Genomic DNA, 22,951 nt, shown 5'->3' on the forward strand with positions numbered 1-22,951 from the left:
TATTTTCATACCAATCATTTTTATTGTATAATTTTCAATAAAGATTAAAACTTTTACTGAATAACTTTACCAGCGTTCCATTTCATTGCAGACAAGAATGTTCCATTGTTTTTGATGACATCACAAAATAATAACTGAGGTTCTGATCAAACAATATACACTGTTCGATTAAAGGATTTGGGTACTTTTTCAAAATGTCACAGATTTACATTAAACTTACAGGGTTTGAAGATAATGATAGTGGAAAGCTTCCCTTCAAATCTTACTTACTGAGATGCTGTAGTTTTTGAGAAATGAGTAAAACAATGTCATAAAAATACGTTCGTAAATGATTAAAATAATTTTCGTCTCATGAGACGAAAATTATTTTCATGACATTGTTTTACTCATTTCCCAAAAACTACAGCACCTCAGCACGTAGTATTTTCAGGGAAGCTTTCTACTATCATAATCTTCAAACTGTGTAAGTTGGGTGTAAATCTGTGGACATTGTGTTTTTGTCCTACAAAAGTTACATAAACCACATTCATACTAAACGAATACTGGATGTGTATTTATTATTAGAGTGCATTGTCGCAGAATAAAGCCACCAGGTGCACTGGAAATGCCAGATTTTACAGAGTGTTTAGATTCTGTGACAATGCATGAACGGAGTGTATTCAATGTTGTTCTCATAAAAGCTCCCGCATAAATCCTTGTCATCTGACATTATTTTCACAATAAACACCAAATAGACACCGAAACTCGCATTCACACTCTTAATAAAAACCTTCAATTGCTGCCATAATTATAGTTTGGAACTTCATGAAAGTCACTACATGTATGCAAAATAATGGAATAAATGTGGCACATGTTTCACCAATAAAAAGGATCTTAGTGTATGATACGTACAGTCAGATATGGGTGGCTGATGTACTCAACCGAGCAAAGCCATGCATCTTACATAATGGAGTTACCTTTAAAAATCAACAAGCTGTCATCGCAGTGTATGAAGATTTAGTGAAAGTGTTTCTGCTCTCATGATACTCAAATGGTGATTTGCTCAGGGTAGAAACATATCTACGTACTTGTAAGCCAGGTGGGTTTGGAGCAATACCATTACAAAAAATGCCCTTAAGTATTATCAAACAGGTTTTGTTTATGATAACACTTTTTTTCTACTGACACAAAACCAAGTGTCTGACTCGCAAAAACGCAGCTTTGAGTTGAGTGACAAAGATTGTGCGTCAGGAAAACTGATTTGATGTACTGCCCTCTACAACCTCACAGGCATGTTGCTATGGTAACATGACAACGTTAACAAGTTCTCCATCACATCATCTTAGCAGCCAGACCTTGTGCCTCTATCATCTTTCATCTTTCTCAACTTCTTGCGATGCGGGTGAAGACGCTTCAGTAGCGCCCTCTGTTGGATTGCTTTGTGTGTCCATGGCTTGCTGTAGAAGCAACGCTAATCCTTTGACTGAGCCAACTTCTGGTTTTGCATCAACCTGAAACAAAAATACAAGTGCATCTTAAAGGTGTGGTCGTAGATTGGTGGACACTCCAAAGATTTTTGACTATACAAACTAATACTTGGTGAGAAGCACTGCAGTCTACACACATGAAAGACTTTAGTTTTTACCTGAAAGGATTAGGACTTGACTGAAGACGTGACCAGTATGACTTGAAACTTGGTTTAAAACTTGATTCCAAAGACTTGAGATTCGAATTAAAATTATACTTCGGTCTTGATCGCAAGATTTGGATTTGGGTTATTATATTCTCAACCCTCTTATTGGAGCCAAAAGAGAAAGGAGAAGACAATAAAGAAATTTCAAGTTTAGATGTGGGAGGAAAAACACAGAGAATTATTACAGAGGAAAACCTTTGCAGTCAAGTAGGGACTGGAAACCTAACCCACAAACCAGGGTAAGGCTCCACTACGTGATAAGACGCCACAAACCTGCCAAACCTGATCGTTTAGGACTTGACCTCAAAGATTTGGGACTTGATTAGAAACATGATTCAATAGACATGAGATTCAACTTTAAACTTGACCTAAAAGACTTGAGACTTGATCCCAACTCTTTGGACTTGGTCTGAAAGACTTAAAACTTGACACAAAACATGACCTTTAAGATTTGAGTCTTGATGCCAAAGACTTGGGACTTAACTTCAAACTTGACCAAAAAGACATTAAACTTATAGGAACACGTTGCCTTGGAACGGACGAGTTGGTCTATAAAAAGCGTTTGTAACTGTTTGTTATAAAATGCATATGGTTGGAAAGATGTTGTAAAAGTAGAATACAATGATCCACACAAATTGCCTCGAAATTGCGTGGTTTTCCTTCAACTTTGCGAACTAACACAGTCGGCCGTTTATGGGACTAAAAAATATGACTCCCGTAAATGGCCAACGGTGTTAATAACGAGGTAGAAGAAATACCACACAATTTCGAATACTTGTGTGGATCATTATATTCTACTTTTAAAGTATCTCTCTAACCATATGCATTTTATAACAAACGGTTACAAACACTTTTCAAAGACCAACTCGACCGATCCAAGGCAACGTGTTCCTTTACGACTTGCCCTGAAGACCTGGATGGCTTCAGCCAGTTCCTCATCCTCGGATTGACTTACATTCTGTTTCCTTTGCCTTCTTTCACTTTGTTTGGTGAGTACGAGTCCATCCTGAGCTAAGGCTGCCGCCGTTGCTTCAAATAACTGCTCTGGATCTGTGTTTCCTTCAGTCTGTAACTCATTGTACTTAGTGATAAACCTAGGGTAGTACAAAATATTGGATTTTAGCTTGAACAACTTCATGTGTGATGGCGTTTTCTTCAACCAAATGTTTCTCGACTTGACTTTCAGCCGATGTTTTTAACGCCGGGAACAACTGCAGATTTTCCCCGACTTTTTGCAGCAGCCAACTGGCTGCAGTTATATCCACCCAGATACTTACCAGTGTTTAGTGTGCACAGACAGGCTCCTATTGTGATATAATGCTTCAGATCGTCGGTGCAAAAATATTGACTTCTTGCAAATAATTTACTTGTTTTTGAAGTGAGACTTGCATCTATCACAAAGGACTGTGCAAGCCATCGCGCTTACTCGGACATTAGGACGAGTTAAAGTGTGCAAGTTTATTTTCTTCATGTGTTAAAAAGCAATGTGAGTGGGACCAAATTTGTTTACATACCCGCGAGACTTGCATGGCCTATTAGGATTACAACACTTAGAATCTAAGAAAGTTAAATGCATGCTTACCTGTGGCATGGAGATCGCTTGACACTGTCTTGATTGGTCAAATCCATTGACATGTGATTCCCATAGACTTTGTAGAATTGGCTGCAAAAGACACAAAATACTGTTAAAATTTGTTTTACTTGTTACAAGGGAAACCTGCATACAATCAAATCTGTTTGGGTGTTTTTACTGATGGGAATAAGAGTTTCAAAAGAAACAGAAAATATACTGTATTTCAAGCCTGGAATTTTCATTTTGCAAAGGGCACTTCCATTGGAAAATCTTTAAAGCTTAAATGGGACGCTTTTGAAGGGGCATCAAGGCCAAGACCAGGTGGCAACAGAGGCCATGGCCTCTGTGGGCTGCGTGTTATTCCAGGCCTGGTATATAAGTGGTATATTTAAAGGCAGTGGACACTATTGGTAATTACTCAAAATAATTATTAGCATAAAACCTTTCTTGGTGACGAGTAATGGGGAGAGGTTGATGGTATAAAACATTGTGAGAAACAGGACCCTCCGAAGTGACATAGTTTTCGAGAAAGAAGTAATTTTCGACGAATTTGATTTCGAGACCTCAGATTTAAAACTTGAGGTCTCGAAATCAACCATCTAAACGCACACAACTTCGTGTGACAAGGGTGTTATTTTCTGTCATTATTATCTCGCAAGTCCGATGACCGATTGAGTTCAAATTTTCACAGGTTTGTTATTTTATGCATATGTTGAGATACACCAAGTGAGAAGGCTAGTCTTTGACAATTACCTATAGTGTCCAGTGCCTTTAACATTAAAAAATTACTCAATAAAAGGAATAATCTTTTGTTCAGTTCTAAGTTGTACATTGGTTTGGGTAATGCCGTGTGCATATTTAATATTTTAAGTTATCACACAAGCGTGAGTGGAAGGTGAAAAAATATAGCGCGTCTGCGTCCCATATCCAACGAGGCCGAAGGCCGAGTTGGATATGGGACGCAGACGCGCTATATTTTTTTGTATTTCACGAGCGCGCGTGTGATAACGAATTTATCTTCCAGTCTCACGTGCAACGCACAAAGTTGAAAATTTTAGAATGTTAGAATGTTATTTCACGACGAACAGCATTCACGCGCACAAAGTTTAGAATGTAATTTTTTCACTGTCTGTATACGGAGCATGACAAAATGACATTTCACAATACGCACTGTGTAATAAAAACAGAGGAAGTAGTAGGATATAAAACAGAGGTCGTAGCATATATGTTTTTATCCCCCTAGTAGTTCCAGCTTCTGATTGGTGGATTAGTGTGTACTGGAAGATAAAGCTGGATAGATTTTGTTCTTTTGAGAACTGTGTCGCTATTTACCATAGTCAGTTCTCAAAAGAACATAATCCTCCAAGCAAGTATTAAAAAAGTGTTACCGCAAACAAAATATACATTGATACCTCACCATGCAAGCAATGCCTCTATCACATACAGTTCTAAATTGTTCTCAACTTCCTGAGAAGTAAGCAGTGTTGTAACACAAGTGTCAAAACTGGGACTCGAACCCACACTCTGCTGATCAAAAACACCAGACCCAATTTCATAGGGCTCCTTCAAAAGTATCTGAGCATAACAAAATTACGCTTACTCGAATAAGGTTACCAGCCAAACTACCATGTCACAAGTACAATTTGTGACTGGTATTCTGCTCAATTCTGCATACTTACGATCGTACTTTATCCTCTTCATATAAGATCTGAGGTAGGAAATCATGTGTGTATTCCCTGTGATAGGTTGGTTCATCTCTTGGTGGGAACGCTGCCATCACGTCGTACCATAATGGTTTATCGGCCTCTTTCATCACACCAGCTCGCATTAAATCACGCACCCTTGAGCATAAATAAAAAATGGTAGTTTACTGGCATCTGAATCTGAAGTACAGTCGACAAAGCCATATATTTGCATCCTAAAGGAAACACATCACACCAACTTTGGTAACTTAGTTTGGTTTGCGCGTCACAAGTGACAAGGGATTATAATTCCAATATCTTTTATTTTTTTATTTTTTTTTATTTTAACAGCCAACTTACTTTCTTTTTTTCTTCTTTTAGTAATTCTAGCTGGAGCAGCCTCATGACTGAAGATAGTCGCTCTGCCAAAAGCACTTCTCTATGCGATAAGTGTGTTCAGGGGTCATTTTAATACAGGCCCTGATAGATTTTGTAATGTACACACATGACCTATTATAACACCCGGCCTTAATATTCTGGCTGTTCATTGGATTGGTCGAAGTCGAACCCACACTCTCCTGCTCATAAAAATGATATACAGCAGAGCTTGAGTTCGGTGCTCTTAACAGCTCGGCCACGACACTCTAGCATGTCCAGAATGCTTTATAAATAAGAGTTTATTCATAGTGCATAAAGCAACTTGGTCAGTGTTTTTGTCAGCAGGTTGAGTGTTCTGAGTGATGTTATCATGTTGCATGCCATTCAACAAAATCATGAAATGGAATTGGATGGAGCAGGAACACTGAGTAATTTAACTTTTTATTAAATGTTTTTGAAGGTAAACCGTTTTGCTTTTCACTTGGCAGTTTCCTACGAATCCTAGTAATATACTTACCTCGTGAATAACGTGCCAAACTTTTCCAAGCGACTCAAACTCGCCATTTCCGAGAATACTTTAAACAGCTTCAGGAGTTCTTTTGGTGCAGCATGTATGTGTGATAAAGAAGTTGTCCGTGTAAAATTGGTTATAGCGCCCTCTATCGAAAACAGAAAATAGAGTTTTTTTGTGATATTGTAATAATTTATGTGCAAATTTAGTACAGGACGGATTAACGTAAACTGTCCTACAAACATTTCAGGTATTTTACATGACAATTGATGGCCGTGGAGCTACACCGGTGTATGGAAAGGCGGCGGAAAAGCAACTGAGGCACATCGCTGATGTCATGGTAGGTTGAATTTACTCTGTTTTTATCGTTTTCGAGTGGAAAAGGCGCATGTTTTACGTGCACCACAACTTTATTGATCAAGTTGAACTCAAACATAGAATGACCGATTTGTGTCACAGCTCATGCGCGGTGTGTGTACGGATTTTATAATTGCTCGCTAGTAAACACTACTGTCATTTTCCAAGAATCGGGGAATTTAATACGGATGTACGGATATCATTTCATCATGGTGAAGAGGTGAGCTGCAGACAGTTAACTGAGCGTGGATTTGCTATAGAAAAATAATTTAGTTCGACTTGGCACTGCGCTGGCCTCTTTCTTTCTTCAGATCAGACTTCAAAAAAGTTGTAAGTAAAGTTCTTCAATTTCAAATTGTTGTTTTCATTGACTCAGTACAGAGTATGCTCTGGAAAATAATAATAATATAATAAAGAATATTTATAGGGCGCCAAATTCCATCAAAATGAGGTGCTCAAGGCGCACAGGAGGGGGAACCACACACAGCAGGGAAAATAAGACAAATAAATAGACCAATTACACATATATCCTCTGCTTACCAGTTATCACGCTATTATGCCTTTTTCTTTGAATTGGGAAAAAAATAATGATGCCATATATCAACCGATGCCCTAATTATCTTCATTTGTTAATACGAAGTATGCAAACATGTATTAAAACTTGATGGACATTGAAATGTTCACACCACACACCGATCTTGGATGACTTCAACTGGCCCCATTTGTTTTGAGTTTTTCCTGTTTTCACGGCAAACGAGAAAGTATGGTTTTCCGGTGAAGCCATACATGGAAGAAACATCTGCAGTGACTACAAGTGTTCTTTGAGACTCTGTGTATGACTGTATAGCCAGCAGTTGCCTTCATTTTATTCAAAATATTTTTTTATTAAATTTTTAAAATTACCATGGTAACTTGCACAAAATAAAAAATAAAAAAATATAAAAAGTGTGAATAATTACTGGCTTCAAAATCTGATTTCTATTTATTTTTGTTCTATTTTTTTTCTTAATATTTATAATAAAGCGTATAAATAAACAGTGATAATTGAATCAACAAGCTGATGTTTAAATTTTAATATAAATAATAGTATTGATACGAGGGTTACAAAATAAAAATCTCCAAAAATATTAGAAAATGATATAAGGCACAGGCTTCTTTAAGCCTCGGTATTTTTTTTCAAGAATGCTCAGCAAAACATTCAGTCACATGATTTTGATCATCATGAATTGTGAATTGAAATAGCGTTTGATGAAACTTTTTCGGTGGGCAAATATTTTTATATGGCCTCAACATTATGACATATTTGTGTACCTTGTAGAAATGCCTAAAATACGAAACTTTTTCCATTTACAAGTGCAAATGACCAGTGGAGCCTTACGTGTTTCTAAGTTTTGGTCAAAGAAGAGGAGACTCTTTGCTTGGCGAATAAAACCACACAATTTTTATCTTGGGACTGTTTACATCACGCACAGAGAGGTAAAAGATTTGCCACGATATTAGGGACACCTCGAAAACAGGACCTCCTACGATACAGGCGAGATTAAACAATGTGGTTTTCAACTTAACCTTGAAAATGAAAGTATTGATGTTAGAAATACTGCAGATTTTTAAGAGGCAAGTCATTCCAGAGTGTGGGTCCAGCATGGGAAAATGACCTATCGCCCCATGAAGAATCAATCATCAACATACTTTTGATAGTTCAGTTTTGATTTAACAAATGTTGGACTTTGTTTTGGGTTTTTTTTTCCACTTTACAAGTTAACAATGAGTAATAACAATCATCGTTAAAAAGAGAGTGGACATTTTATTAATTCTCGCACGGTAAAATTAATTCAAATTGTGATGTTTCGCCAGCAGATCATGGTAATTCAATTGCTGCGGCCATTGGGGTTGGGGGGGGGGGGGTAGATGGTTACAAATATCACAACATGCAACATTTCAGACATGTACGAGAGTAGCCGACATACATAACATCACATTGGATTTGGAAAGTAATGAGACAACATACATCATATGTGATTAAAAACGTCCTGCAGGAAAGTGGAAAGCAAAGTCTAGTCCAAATTACCTCCACAGGCTAAAAAAAATAGGATCTGACTGTAATGTGTTTCTTGACATTTTTTTACTTAGTCGTGGCGGCACGATTAACCTATGGATTTTATCCGAGTAGTTGAAAATGGTAGTCGTGACTTGACAGAAGCAATCAATAGTCGCTACTTTGACACAAGTTGCGATAGTCGCCCAGGCTTGTTTGCATCCTAGACATCGTGTCATCGCGAGATAAGATCCTTGGGATGACAACATCCTACCACCAAGAAATGGACTTCCTGAGGATTTTGGGATGAAGACATCCTAAAGGTAGAACAGGAAATAATTTATTTCTGGAAATAGTCCGACTCAAGGATGTTGTCATCCTGTGTTAATTGATCCCGGGTGTAATTTCTTGGCGATGTTGTGCCGCTATGTCGTCAATCATAGATGTTGGATCTCATAATGTTGCCATCTTACTTTTTGAACGTCATTCTGAGATAATGTTATGAGGATTCCAATCAATGGAATGGCTTCTCCACAGCTCCATAGTGGCTGCGGCCGCTACAATCTTTGAAGTTGTCCCTTCTTAAAATTTGCTCCGTATGGCTTTTTGTTGCGGCGAAAACTGTGTCTGTGTTTTTATATGAGCAATTAGGCCAAATACAATAAATTTGTATTGTATTGTATTGTATTGTATGAAGAGACTGTACAGCCATTTCCTGTTTCAGTTTCATTGATTTGATTTCAAACATGCAGTTTTATCAAAATATTGGATATTTTCATTAATAACTCAAATCAGAACATGTTTCCTGATGTCAACAACAGGTAATTTTATGGAGATATCACAATGCTCTGTTGGACAAGAAACACAGTCAAGAGACCACTTTGCATTTCTTGTTGCTTGTCAGTTTACTTTCACATCATATCAGGTCCATTTATTCTTAGGAATGGATGCTGCAAGAAAAGAAAAAAAAATCAGCCAATTATTAGGCATTGTACACAATACCTGTGTGTTTGAAGGAAGTTCTTCTAAGTTTATATTGAAGTGTTGAAACATTGACAAACAACCCCCAAATAAGCAGCCTTTTGGGGCTTGGATAACTGGGTTGGAAGTTTCTTGATCATTCGTACTTTCAACAACCTCACATATACAAAAAAAAGTATCACCCGCTCTAACGAAAAAAGTTTAACTTTTACTTTTAATGGTCAGGAACCATGACAAAAATTTTAAACGTTTCTTATGAAACACATAAGAATTGGTTGCGTGATATTTTGTCGGGATCCTGATAATTTTGAGCACTTTATTTTACTGCTGGGTCATTCCGTGTCAATTCAACATGCTTTTGGACCTGACCCTCACGGATTTAAATGAAATTCGGTGTGCTGATTGTACTCCCTGAGAAATGCCCAAATCCCAAATTTTATGTAATTCGGATCATTATTTTGACGTGACTACATACATTACGTGCACGTGTACAGTGCTAACACACATCGGTGTATTGGGTAAAACCCAAATTAAGGTGTAGTACTACACATCTCGTGCACGTGCTAGTGTGCGTGTGTGTTTTACAGGAAATCCTGTAACTACAATAAACCAGATTTGGGTTAAAGTATGACAGTTCAAAGAAGAGCCACCGTACATTTAGGATAGGAAGTGAATGTACACTATACTATTCATGAGCTTTGTGGATTTCCTTCCAGCTTCCATGGAACTTGGTCTGCTGTTTAATCATGTTTTCAATCAATGTGTACAGTGGGTCTACGAGTGAAGGCTAAATGCTCCGAGACAGTTAGATGAGTTTGTAATGCACATTATTCATCCATGGTTACACAAACAGCAGAGTATGCAGACGTGCCGGGGGGTCCAGTAAGCTTGTCATTTCATTACTCAATTACTCAGTACTTTCCCCCGAGTTCTATGGAGAAGAAAAAAAACTCAGGCAAATCACTCGTACATGTATGGGGAACCCAAGACCTTTGCTATGCTAGCCCGGTGGCTAGAGGCAGTTCGTATCCTGTATTCTAGCAGTGCAGTGGGTACAGCAATGATTGTTGCAGTACAGGCAGTATTCAATTCGTGTCTTTAATTCCCATCTCCAATTCAATTCAGTCTTTAATTCCCATCTCCCACCTAAACCTATTGTCAGTTTTATCAATAATGAAAAACAAAACTACATGTAGGTGTTTGTTTTTTTAAAGCCGTTTTCTTGCGACTCTGACAACCGATTGAGCCTAAATTTTCAAAGGTTTGTTATTTCTTCATGTACAAAGAGTGTGGTTACCTTTAAAGCCATTGGACCCTTTCGGTACAGAAAAAAAAAAAAGTTCACAGATTTACAAATAATTTACAGGGTTTACAGAAGGTAATGGTGAAAGACTTCTCTTGAAATATTAGTCCATGAAATGCTTTACTTTTTGAGAAAACGGTAAAACAATATATAAATTCTCGTTAGCGAGAATTACGGATTTACTATAAACACATGTCATAACACGGGGAAACACGCGAAAACAGGAGTGGGTTTTCCCGTTATTTTCTCCCGACTCCGATGTCCGATTGAGCCTAAATTTCCACATGATTGTTATTTTATATATCAGTTGTGATACACGAAGTGTGGGACTTGGACAATACTGTTTACCGAAAGTGTATAATGGCTAATTGGTAAGAAAACAAAATCGCGAAGATCACAGATTTACATCAAATTTACACGGTCTAATGATGATGATAGAAGTAAACATGCCTTTAAAAATATTTCTGCCTGAAATGTCATATTTGATGAGAAATAAATAAATTAACTTTGAGTTTGAAGTTTATCGCTCAGTGAGCATTTGATTCATTTTCTTTTTTGCATCAATGTCATGCAAAAATGTATAAACGGTTTACATGTATGTATATGGTGGATTACACAAAGTGCTTACACTGTTAGCAACTGGTTTGTTAGCAAAACCAATTCTGTAGTGTTCCTTTAACCATTACCGATGTTAATTTTGAAGGAAAATGTAAGAAGCTTTTTTCTCTATTTAGTGTTGGGGGGTTGATTTGTACCAATAGCTGTTTTAATGATGTGTGGTACAAGTTACTTGATTGGTAGCAAGTTGACATTCAATTTGAATTCCTCAATCCTCAGACTAAAGATAATATTGCTGCATCACATGGTTCAGGGGCAAGCTTTTTTATTGCAACCTTCAAATTTGAGCGAAGGCTGGTTCCAATGTGCCATACCATGGAGGTAGATTCATTCAGGCCATACACACTCAGAAATGTGTAGTGGTCAACATCCGAGTACTTAACTACACAGTAGGGTGTCATGGCCGAGTGGTTATGAGCATCAAATTCCAGTTCTGTTTCAGGGCCAACCCCTTCTCTTTTGGATTTAAGTGCACTGGGTTCTTTTGCAGGCATTACACAACACACTGAACCAATGGCTTTATGTCCCGTCTGAAGGCCGCAGAATGCTTAAACAGAGGACTGGAACCAATATTCTGCATGAATGGAAACACCAGAGCTTGAGTCCAGGTGCTCTTACCCACTCGGTCTTTACATACCACACATTGTCTTGATATTTCTTGTATCCTTTAACCTCGATAGGCCCTTTGTATACATCAATTGCAGGGAATGATTTTTGTCTAGCAATGTTTCTATGATTTAGACTGAACATGTTTTGTGCACACCGAATGATCAATTAGGAAATGATCATGACATAAACTGATACATTCACATTTTGGTTTGGCATTCAGTTACAATGTTTGATTTTGTGCAATTTATTATCATATTATAAGCGTTTAAACCTATTTTGTTTGAGAGAGATTGGCTGCTGCAAGCTTGGCATTTATATCCCCATGTGGGAGTTTGCCAAGTTCACTTGGTGTGGAAAACAACGGCTGGGAAAACAAACAAATTACACAATTGGGGGGAATTCCCAGTGGGCGTTCACCACTTGAACCTGCTCAAGGGCTTAAAGGAACACGTTGCCTTGGATCGGTCGAGTTGGTCTTTGAAAAGCGTTTGTAACCGTTTTTTATAAAATGCATATGGGTAGAAAGATGTTGTAAAAGTAGAATACAATGATCCACACAAACATGCCTCGAAATTGCGTGGTTTTCCTTTTACCTTGTCGACTAACACGTCGGCCATTTATGGGGGGTCAAAATTTTGACTCCCATAAATGGCCGACCATGTTAGTTCGCACAGTAGAAGGAAAACCACGCAATTTCGAGGCAAACTTGTGTGGATCATTGTATTCTACTTTTAAAACATCTTTCCAACCATATGCATTTTATAAAAAACGGTTACAAACGCTTTTGTTTTGACCAACTCGTCCGATCCAAGGCAACGTGTTCCTTTAATATGGACCGACCCCCAGGTTACACTTGCTGTATAGAGGGTCTACCATGCAGTTAGGCAGTGACATCATAAACCTTCAATATAATATAACAATAGTTCACTGCTACCACTATCAGCCTACCTGGCTGGTTGCGTACCATGTATGTACCCTAGTGTGTCAGGTGCTTGCTGACTCATGCAGTTTGACAATTGGAAACCAAAAGCAATCGGTGGAATGCACGGTTGAAGTTTTTACTTGTCAAGCACCAAGTCCTTCTGGTGGTGCTTGGGAAAGATACTGAAGAGTTCTAGTATGACTATTCAATACTGGGTAAAGATGAACGTCCTCTAGCTACTGGTAAGCTTACTGTCTTTGAATCAAGATAAAGTACATTGTGGGAATTGTAGGAAAAATTGAAGCGTGTTTGTTTGTGGGGTGTTTGTTTGTTTTTGTGATTGTATGTTTGTTTGTTTAGCTGTTTATTTTGTTGGTTGGTTGGTTGGTTGGTTGTTTGGTTGGTTGGTTGGTTGGTTGGTTGGTTGGTTGGTTGGTTGGTTGGTTGGTTGGGTGTTATTTAGGGGTGTGAGTTCAATAAAAGATCACATGTGTACATACATAAAGTAAACTTTGCAGAAACATTCCCTGTTCTTTTTACAAAACATTTTTGTTATTTCCCCGAAACCTAGTCAGACCATTAATTGCAATGAATTGATGAAGCTTTCAGAAGCCATTATTTATAGAATATAGCCCACTGTAAACTGGACAACCTTCAAAGCTTGAACTGCTTTCCAGTTATAAACGAGGAAGGAAGATCATCCAGAATAATTTTATTTTCAAACAGGAAGATTGTCTCTGTTTACTTATTTGTAAAGATTTGACCGGTAAAACCACAGCCAATGTCGCACACGAGGCAATTAGCAACTGAGTGGCAAGCAGATGTGCACTGCAGTTGGCATGTTATTCTCCTGACGATGACTGGCGCAAGCTAGCTTAGAAACGATGAGAGCAATTAAGAGCTCACTCTGCCGTAATGAAGTAAATAATGATCCACTGAAGATAGTAGTCCAGGGGTCGATTTCACAAAGAGTTAGGAGATATAAAAAACCTATGGGTAGTCCTTAGTTAGGACGAGTAACTCTTCCGAACTCGAGATAAGACAAGTCTTAAATCTTTGTGAAATCCACCCCTGGCCAATTTTCTACCCCTTCCCAGCAGTAGTTAAAAAGCACCACAGTTCTTTTCAGAACTGAGAAGTCTCCCAAATTCAGAAAATCTACTCCGCGGTATTACATGTAGAATATGTAAAGCAAGACAAGTTCTCAAAAGAACACAATCTGTCTGGCTTGTAAATACACACATAGTGTTACTGCAAACTAAATCCCATGATGTAGTTTGGCAAGATTTTCACTCACGGTTATACATCCGTGTGTACATGGTGTAGTTGCCCTCATAAATTAGGAACTAAACTATTTAAAGGGGAAGTGTTGTCTACCAACATCAGGGCATCAAATTAAAGGCAGTGGACACTAATTGGTAAATGGTAATTAGCCTACTTAAAATATTTATTAGCATAAAACCTTACTTGGTAACCAGCAATGGGGAGAGGTTGAAAGTATAAAACATTGTGAGAAATGGCTCCCTCTGAAGTCATGTAAATTTCAAAAAATAAGTAATTTTCCAAGAATTTGATTTTGAGACCTCAGATTTAGATAGAATTTGAGGTCTCGAAACCAAGCATCTGAAAGCACACAACTACGTTTGACAAGGTTTTGTTTTCTTCTATTAATATCTCGCAACTTTGACAATTGATTGAGCTGAAATTTTCACAGGTTTGTTATTTTATGCATGTTGAGATATATACCAAGTGAGAAGACTGGTCTTTGACAATAACCAAAAGTGTCCAGTGTCTTTAAGTAAACTCATGACTGGACAAGTCAGGCGTTCTTGTGTTTTCCAATTAAAAAAAAAATGTTCCACTGTATTATCTTCGATGAGAAAGAATTTTGTTTAATTGTTTCAAGTGACCTTTATGCACCTGCCTCCATTTGAGTTGGGCGCCCTCGGCTGGAGGTCAAAAGAAGGTTACCTTGTGGCGCACCCTGTGCGCAACACATCAAGACATACACTTTGCATTTCATTGTTTTATAAGCGTTAAAATTACTTTTAAGATGGCGGCGTGATCATGATATCAATGCATTTATAAGGTCTGTTCTGTTGCGTATGGAAATATACTTTTACCTATAATAAATACAAATATAAAGTGCTTATATTCAGAGAAGGAAAAATAATTAATAAGTTAACAAATAAATTAATTAACATTCAAGCCCTGAAACTGTCAATAGATTGAGGATTGTATATTGTTAGTGATTTATTGGAGGTTTGTAAACAATATCATTTCCTGGTTTCAGTTTCACCATGTTCATTATAATGTAGTCCCCCATGGAAAGGAACTACATGAATCTCAACAGAGAAACAGTTACATGTCAAACTTGATGTTTGCTTCTCGGGGAAACCACAATGTGACTGGGCAAGCTGGCCGCTTACATGTACATGATGTAAATGTTTTGCTAACCTCTGAAATACGCTTCAGCTTGATACAGACGCCTGAATTTCTCTGGATTTTCTCAAAACCTCTGAGCCTTCAAATTTTCTTGAAAGTAAGTAGTAAAGCAGTCACCAAAGTGAGATATGAGTAGTCCACATTGTGTCCATTCCTCTCATTTTAAATTTCCAAAGATTTCTGGTGAAAGAGTACGGGTTAACCCAGGCGTTTCTGGTCCACATAGCAAGCACTCTTGTTTACAGGTTTCCTCAGGCTTGCGAGCTGCACTACAGTGATTAAGTTCACTAATGAGGAATATTTGGTTTCATTACCAATATGTAACATTTATATATGGTTTTTAATGAGTTTTGACTTTTTTTCTTCTGCACTGTTTTGCAGATCCCATCTGGTTTCAGCACCTGATCCCATCTGAGAAGTTGATTCCAATCGCCACTGCCAGGAATAATATCTGTGACGGGATTAGCCATGAAACGGACAATTGGCGATGATTGATATCGTCTCTACTTTGGAGAGAATCTCAACCCAAAATTTTTTCTAGGAAACTCCAGTTCAAGAATCCCTGCATTTTTACACTTCTTGTACTCAACATTTTGTAAAGGCTGTTAATAAGTACGAAAAAAGAGGTAGCATTACCACATTTTTTTAAAGACACTTAAACCGTGCAAAGATAGACATAGTATTAGCATGGCAACAGCACCGGATATGCATCATCCTCCTTCAGGGAAAAGCAAAAAGAGCAAGAAGAACCGCTGTCAGAGTGGACCACCTACTGCTTTGATGCCTAATAACACAGCCATGGGCGGGGCCGTGGGCGGGGCTCCTGGACAGGCAGCAACACGCCAGCTGGAATTCCATCAGGCGATGGCAGACTTTAAGGTAAGCTTTGCAGCTATTCCATTTCATTTATAATTTCTGTGAAATTCGGCCCTGTCTATATGACAATTGCCGATGTTGTCACGGTTCTTTAACAACACTGAACACTTTTGGTAATTGTCAAAGATGAGTCTTCTCACTTGGTGTATCTCAACATATGCACAAAATAACAACCTGTGAAAATTTGAACTCAAGTGGTCCTCGCAGTTGCGCGATAATGATGAATGAAAAAACACCCTTGTCACATGAAGTTGTGTGCTTTCAGATGCTTGAGGTCTTGAAATCAAAATTTGTGGAAAACTACTTCTTTCTAAACAACTACGTTCAGAGGGAACCGTTTCAGACAATGTTTTATACTATGCTAACAATTATTTTGAGTCATTACCAATAGTGTCCGCGGAGCTTTAACAGGAAACTTTCGATTCTTGTATTTCAGACCATGTTTCCAACCATGGACAAGGATGTGATAGAAACAGTACTTCGAGCAAACAACGGTGCAGTAGACGTTACTATAGATCAACTACTGACCTTGGCTGCTGACATGCCTCAACAGACACCCGAGCCTCCTCAGCATCCTCAACTCCCTGTGAGTAATATTTGAGATTTGTTCCTCCTTGTGGTCATGGTCAGACAGTAGGAGGCTTGACTGTGTACTGTGATGGTTCGCCACATGTTATACTGCAGGCTGACATGGGTTTGTCCACCTTTCAAAACCACAGTGGTTGATATTGAATGGTCATACAGTAAGAGGGTTGACTGTGTGCTCTTATGCATTCTCCACAAGATATCATATCACAGGCTGGTTTGGGTTTATCTGTGTTTCAAAACTGCCATGGTTGATTTTGAATGGTCAGACGGTAGGAGGGTTGACTGTGTGCTCTTATGCATTCTCCACATGGTATCATATGACAGGCTTGTTTGGGTTTATCGGTGTTTCAAAACTACCATGGTTGATTTTGAATGGTCAGACGGTAGGAGGGTTGACTTCATAGATGCATTCATGACAGGCTGGCATGGTTGATCTACCTTTCAAAACAACTTTTAGTTATGCTCGGCCATGTTGGCAGTTTAGTTATTTTTGTAAGCAGCATCCAGAAACAAAATCCATCATTGTGCTGAAGATGATCAGAGCATACTGATTGAAATGTTAAGTCAACCACCAGTTCTTCTCAGAACCACCACTACTCAAAAGAAATTCACACATGGACTACCACAAAAACCCTTCACCTGATTTTACTCCCACCATGAAAAGTTTCAAATTTGACTCACAGTGTCCTACTTCAATCACTTGTCTCATTAGTTCTGTGTCTCCTGACGATGACTAGAGCAAGCCAAATAATATATAGTGTGTTGTTGTTTTTCAGCAATACGGAGATCCGATGAATATGGGCTTTAGTAGCCCCCCGCCAGGCACCACACCCATGACTCCAGATAGAGGAGGACTTCCAGCCATGGTGGACAAGCCACCTCCTTACTCCCCTCCATCACCCAACAGTCCATGGTCACAGGTTAGTCACAAAGTGTCAAAGACTAGGGTCGAGAAAGACTCTGCTAGGGTTGAAAAGTCAAGTCATATCTTCCTGGTCATTCGGAATCAAGTTAAAAAGAAAATAGAGTAAAATTTTGGTGAAAAGACCAACACTGTAATGTCTCTTATATTTATTTATTTCAGGAAATGCGTAAAAGGCAACTTCCTGCAACTCCGATGCAAAGCGGGCCACCTCAGTCGACCCTAACTCAGTTCACTTCGTCCCCCTCAGGGATGGCCCCAATGCTACCCCCATCCTCTTTGTTTCCCAGTCGACCTGGTGCTGCGACCCCTCCTGCCGCTGCCCCGGTACCAAGACACTCCAGATGGAACCCTCCACTGCTTGGGAACCTACCGTCGGACTTTCTTAGAGTGGTGCCAGCCAATACAACTCAGGTTAGCACTGCGTTCTTCATGGATAGATACAAGGTTCCAACCATCGTTTTTTTCAGTATAGTGTTCACTCCGTCATTTGTTGGAACCTGATGAAGTTTCATCCTATAGACCTTTATCATGCTGCCTCCATCTTGGTCATGTTTCTAATATCAAATAACAATAATGAATGCTAATAATCATTTTGCAATTAGGAACCAGACTATTTGGTTCTTCCAGCCTCGGTTTGGTAACATTGGTATGAATGAGAGAACTTCAAGATGGCTGCACCGTGATGAAGGTCTATTGGTGTCCTAGACCAATTAAACTGACCCGATTTCCAGACTGCGTATTGGCAGTGGCGATTTAATCAGCGCTATTTTTATAACCCATTTGTATTGGTCACGACACACCTTGCTTCTTAGCACTTAGAGACTTCCCTGAAGGTGTTGGGCACTATAGATATATAGAATGCGAACTGCCTCTAGCTACTGGGCAATCTCAGTGGTCTAGTTGGTAAGACAACTGGTAGAATTGCGAAAGGTCAAGGGTTCGAATTCCACCCAAGTAATATGCCTGTGATTTTTTTCACAGAACTTGGGGAAAGTACTGAATATACAGTGTTTACGCACATTGGTGTGGAGTAAAACCAAAAATAATTTATATAAATATTAATATTTTTATTATTATTACAAACAGAGCGCTTCAGTTCCTCGTCAGCAGCAGAGTACGATGGTATCTGCCGATCTCCGGCAGCGAATGGAAAAGAACGTAAGACAACGTAAGAGCATCGATATCAACGATGTAGAGATGCAGCAGATGCTTGAAGATGAGAGATTCGCTCTGACTCTTCAGAACGAGGAGTTTCTAACGGAGCTCCAGAGAAATCCGGAGTTCATCGCCGCTCTCGACAACGGTAAAATTTGATTTGTCCAGTTAATCAGTACCCATGAAGGTATATAATTATATAACAATGATAATTACTAGACTTCTCAGCCTCACAGGTATGTGTTGCAATCACTACATTATGTGGTACCTCTCTTGTTCTCAGACATTCATACTTTTTTTTTCTTTTGAGTGGAGCTCTAAGACTCCGTTTATTCATCACCAGTGAAAACAAAGTACAAACATCTTCAATTGAACATTAACACATACTGTTAGATCAATACATTAAGGATACAAGAAGCTAGTTAAAAGACAATGAACATTCATGCTTCTACGTACCATTAAAACACTATAACTACACAACTGTAAACAACATATTTTATCTAATTTGAGATTTTTATCTTGTAGATTATTCACAGTCTGTGACGGCTGCCGCTGTCCCAAATCAATTTCCTGAATCAGCGCGAGGGAGTATCCAGGCAAGCCAAGTCAGACCAGGTGCCTTGCCCCAGGCAGGGGCAGCTGGGGGCATCTCAGCCGATGATGTTGAGTTTAGGAATAAACTCTCTCACATGGGAAAGAGTAAGTAGAATTTGTAAAACAGATAACTGGGGATTTGTTTCTTGTATAAAGACACAGGACACCTTTGGTATTTGTCACCAGTCTTCTCACTTGGTGTATCTCAACATAAGCATAAAATAACAAACCTGTGAAAATTTGAGCTCAATTGGTCAACGAAGTTGCGAGAGAATAATGGAAGAAAAAAACGCCCTTGTTGCACAAGTTGTGTGCTTTCAGATGCTTGATTTCAAGACCTCAAAATCTAATTCTGAGGTCTGGAAATCGACTTCAAATATTTTAGTGATAAATTACTTCATTACTTCAGAGAGAGCTGTTTCTCACAATGTTTTATACTATCAACCTCTCTCCATTACAAGTAAGGTTTTATGCTAATAATTATTTTGAGTAATTAGCAACAGTGTCCGCTGCCTTTTAGGTTTTTACAGTCTTCCTTTGCCTTCAAGTTTTCCTGAAGTACGTGACATTACATTAAAGCCATTGGACCCTTTTGGTAAACAGTATTTTCCAAGGCCCACACTTCGTTTATCACAACTTCTATACAAAATAACAAACCTGTGGAAATTTAGGCTCAATCGGTCATCGGAGTCGGGAGAAAACAATGGGAAAACCTATCCTTGTATCCGCACGTTTCGCCGTGTCATGACATGTGTTTAAAATAAATCCGTAATTCTCGCTATCGAGAATTGATATTGTTTTACTGTTTTCTCAAAAAGTAAAGCATTTCATGGACTAATATTTCAAGAGAAGTCTTTCACCACTACCTTCTGTAAACCCTGTAAGTTATTTGTAAATCTGTGAACTTTTATTTTTGTTTCTGTACCAAAAGGGTCCAATGGCTTAAACCCATATCTACCGAAGTACAGGATTTCCGGTAGAAAACACAAACTCTTTTACCGCCTATCTATGGGCCAACCAAGAAGTTACTGTCGTTTTTTGTACTCTCGTTGCAGGTGATATGGTTTGATGGTGTATGTCGCATCCCATTAATTTGATGTGTTTTTATATTCACAGCCACGAGGTACAAGTTCACTCAAATGGCAAAGAAGTTTAACAAGAAGAAGAAGAGAAGCTCAAAACCTCAGTATCCTTTCATCCGTTTATTAAAACAAATTATTTGTTGCATATTTACAATGTTTATCGTTTTACATTGTTTGTTTTTTACTTTATATACATAGACCTATGTCTTGTTATTTCGTTATTTATATATAAACACATCAATTTTAATTCTTTTAACTACCGGTACAGTCGTGTAATTTTTTAGAATGATTTTAATTTAATTATAATCAAAGACAAATAAAGACAAAAAGCAAATTCTGCAAACTCACTCCAAAGGGTTAAAATCCCACTCTAGTAAACTTTTCCAAATGACATAACAACTTGGTTTTTTCATCAGTAATTTCTGATCGTCTTCAAGAGAAAGTCGCAAGGCAATGTTATCCACGTTGAGAGTGTTCTTGGATCAGAGTTAACCTCAAAACAAAACATCTGACTCCTACAGTACACTGAAAGACATTTTAACCCTTATCCAATACAAACTCCTTAATATCAACTACCAGACTTGATGGGTTACCGGCTGCATCAACAATGAATCTCCTTGATGACTATGATGCGAATGGGGACAGTGCACTGCTGGGTACCAGGCAAGAAGTCCAGGAGAATTTCTACAGTGATTCAAAGGTAAGTTGTCATATCAAGTCTTTAGAATGTTTGTGTCTGTTAGCGCTGCTTGGCATTTGTCTTTGTTAGCTTCTTCTAATAGAAGATAATTATATGCTTTCAATATCAAGAATGGCCTTTCCTTGCATACCAATGTTATCTCCATGCACACGCTGCACAAAGCTGTATACTTCCCACCAGGGAGCTGAGATGGTTTAAGGAGTGAATTAAGGCCCAGTGACCAGGGGTAATAATGTGAAGCGCTTTGGAATGCCCTCCGGGTGTGAAAAGCGCTATATAAAAACGGGTTATTATTATTACTACTATTATTTTATTATGCTAGGGTATTTGCCGATGTGCATTTGTTTTGGGGGTTTTTTTTTTTCTCATTAAAAAAACATCATGAGAAAACCATATAATATACTCCAGATTTTACAGTCAGGCTTTTAAAAACCAAGATATACACCAAGTAGAAAACACTCGGAAGACCTTGTTTCAGTTCAGCGTCCTTTGCCAATTATCCCCAAATTTGGGTCCAGAAAGCCCCCACAGTTTAAAAAAACCAGGGGAGAACTCTGCATACATAATGTTAAGAGAAAACATCATTAGTAGTTTCTTTTTCGCTACAGCCATTTAACTTTTAAAGAGTTTGGAACAATTTGCCCACTAATTTTATAAGTTATACTAGCCTGCATTAATTTAAAAGCTAGTTTAATGCCAACTTGCTACGAAAGCCAGATCAAAGAAAGCATAGTTCTGTTGATTTTAATTTCAAATTTAATCTCATTATTAACTGACTAAATAATTTACTTGTTTTTGGTTTTTTACCATTCCTTTTTTTAAATTCCATTTTTCATGTGAGGTTTGCGGTAGCGCCATGTGTTAAACTCTTTTAAGTAGTGTTGGTTATGAGAAGAATCGGTGGTTGACGACGCAACATTCTTTTCTCCGAACCAATATTACTCAAAAGAGATTATAAATATCAAAGTATTATATAGCGCTACCAAACAAGGTACTCAAGGCGCTGAGTATAGGTTATTGCAGTGATGAATTCTGAATATTTAGCACCCTATAAGGGTTATACAGCAGCCACAGCCTAGAACACCGGAACGAACCCCTTCTCTTTTCGATAAGTGTACTGGGTTCTTTTACATGCATTACACAACACATGGGACCAACGGCTTTACGTCCCATCCGAAGGACGGAGCAATGGTTTAAGTGTTTTGCTTAAGGACACAAGTGTCAGGGCTCGGGATTCGAACCCACACTCTGCTGATCAGAAACACATGGTGCTTCTGCAAACCTCACCTTATTATACTCCAACCATGTAGAGTTTCAAATTCCATTTTTGTTGTTGCTTCATTTGCTTGCATGTTGTACCCATCCCCCCCCCCTCCCAACCACCCGTCACCCATTTTACATACCCATCTGCATGTTTTATCCCAGAAGCAAAAGTCCCCCAAGAAGAAAGTCCGAGACTTTGAGGAGCCGATAATCTTTTACCAAGAAGACAACGAATTTGCGCTGCATGAAGAGAGCTAATGTTAGAATCGCTAGAGAGCTAATTAATGCATCTATGTGCTGGCATGCTGTGTATGTATAAATGTGTGCTGTAGTATTAGACATGTTTAGACATGTAGAGTGGTGTCTATAGTTTAGGTATGTGGTTCCAAAAACTGCTCATTTTGAAAGTCACAAAAAAATTGTTTTTCAATATCTCCTGTGGTTCCACAAACTATTTGAAAGTGGAAAGTGGGGGGGGGGGGTATTGAATAGTGGGAGTGGTTGACTATGTAGTATACAAATATTGACTGCTTCGAGTGCTATGGTTAAAACTATGACTCCCGAGGTGATCCCCAGAGCGTTCTGAAAATAGAACGCTACGGGGATCACCGAGGGAGTCATAGTTTTTAACCATTGCACGAGTAAAAGCAGTCAATATTTGTTTTATAACACCCCAAACATT

General features: G+C 38.5%; 2 protein-coding genes across 5 annotated transcripts in view; one reads left to right on the top strand and one right to left on the bottom strand.

Moving 5' to 3' along the window:
- Nucleotides 1-6,182, bottom strand: LOC139938307 (small ribosomal subunit protein mS23-like). The gene is made up of 6 exons (XM_071933737.1): nucleotides 6,076-6,182; nucleotides 5,823-5,964; nucleotides 4,925-5,086; nucleotides 3,255-3,335; nucleotides 2,628-2,766; nucleotides 1-1,490 (listed from the first exon to the last, which is right to left on the bottom strand). The coding sequence occupies exons 2-6, from the start codon at nucleotides 5,867-5,869 to the stop codon at nucleotides 1,347-1,349; spliced, it is 573 nt and encodes a 190-aa protein (XP_071789838.1). The 5' UTR covers nucleotides 5,870-5,964; nucleotides 6,076-6,182; the 3' UTR covers nucleotides 1-1,346.
- LOC139938305 (CUE domain-containing protein 1-like) overlaps nucleotides 5,994-22,951 on the top strand; it is a 23,486-nt gene continuing 6,528 nt past the window's right edge. Inside the window, exons 1-10 of one of the 4 annotated variants that reach the window (XM_071933733.1) lie at nucleotides 5,994-6,156; nucleotides 15,468-15,965; nucleotides 16,399-16,548; nucleotides 17,327-17,470; nucleotides 17,635-17,886; nucleotides 18,562-18,778; nucleotides 19,156-19,329; nucleotides 20,341-20,410; nucleotides 20,886-21,006; nucleotides 22,432-22,578. In XM_071933733.1, the coding sequence (XP_071789834.1) occupies nucleotides 15,774-15,965; nucleotides 16,399-16,548; nucleotides 17,327-17,470; nucleotides 17,635-17,886; nucleotides 18,562-18,778; nucleotides 19,156-19,329; nucleotides 20,341-20,410; nucleotides 20,886-21,006; nucleotides 22,432-22,527 (1,416 nt within the window). In that variant the 5' untranslated portion in view covers nucleotides 5,994-6,156; nucleotides 15,468-15,773 and the 3' untranslated portion in view covers nucleotides 22,528-22,578. Of the gene's footprint in view, nucleotides 6,157-6,299; nucleotides 6,504-12,705; nucleotides 12,884-15,467; nucleotides 15,966-16,398; nucleotides 16,549-17,326; nucleotides 17,471-17,634; nucleotides 17,887-18,561; nucleotides 18,779-19,155; nucleotides 19,330-20,340; nucleotides 20,411-20,885; nucleotides 21,007-22,431; nucleotides 22,579-22,951 lie in introns of those variants that run through there. The other 3 variants (XM_071933734.1, XM_071933735.1, XM_071933736.1) reach the window with 3 other exon arrangements.

The sequence above is a fragment of the Asterias amurensis genome, chromosome 6 (assembly GCF_032118995.1).
Source record: "Asterias amurensis chromosome 6, ASM3211899v1".
Classification (NCBI taxonomy): Eukaryota; Metazoa; Echinodermata; class Asteroidea; order Forcipulatida; family Asteriidae; genus Asterias; species Asterias amurensis.

What these genes read in the sequence shown, in the direction of transcription:
- LOC139938307 (XM_071933737.1), bottom strand. Translation starts at nt 5,869, where the DNA reads ATGGCGAGTTTGAGTCGCTTGGAAAAGTTTGGCACGTTATTCACGAG. An exon ending in GAAGAGGATAAAGTACGATC is followed by an intron (nt 3,336 to 4,924) that starts GTAAGTATGCAG and finishes TGTCTTTTGCAG; the next exon opens with CCAATTCTACAAAGTCTATG. An exon ending in AAGCGATCTCCATGCCACAG is followed by an intron (nt 2,767 to 3,254) that starts GTAAGCATGCAT and finishes GTACTACCCTAG; the next exon opens with GTTTATCACTAAGTACAATG.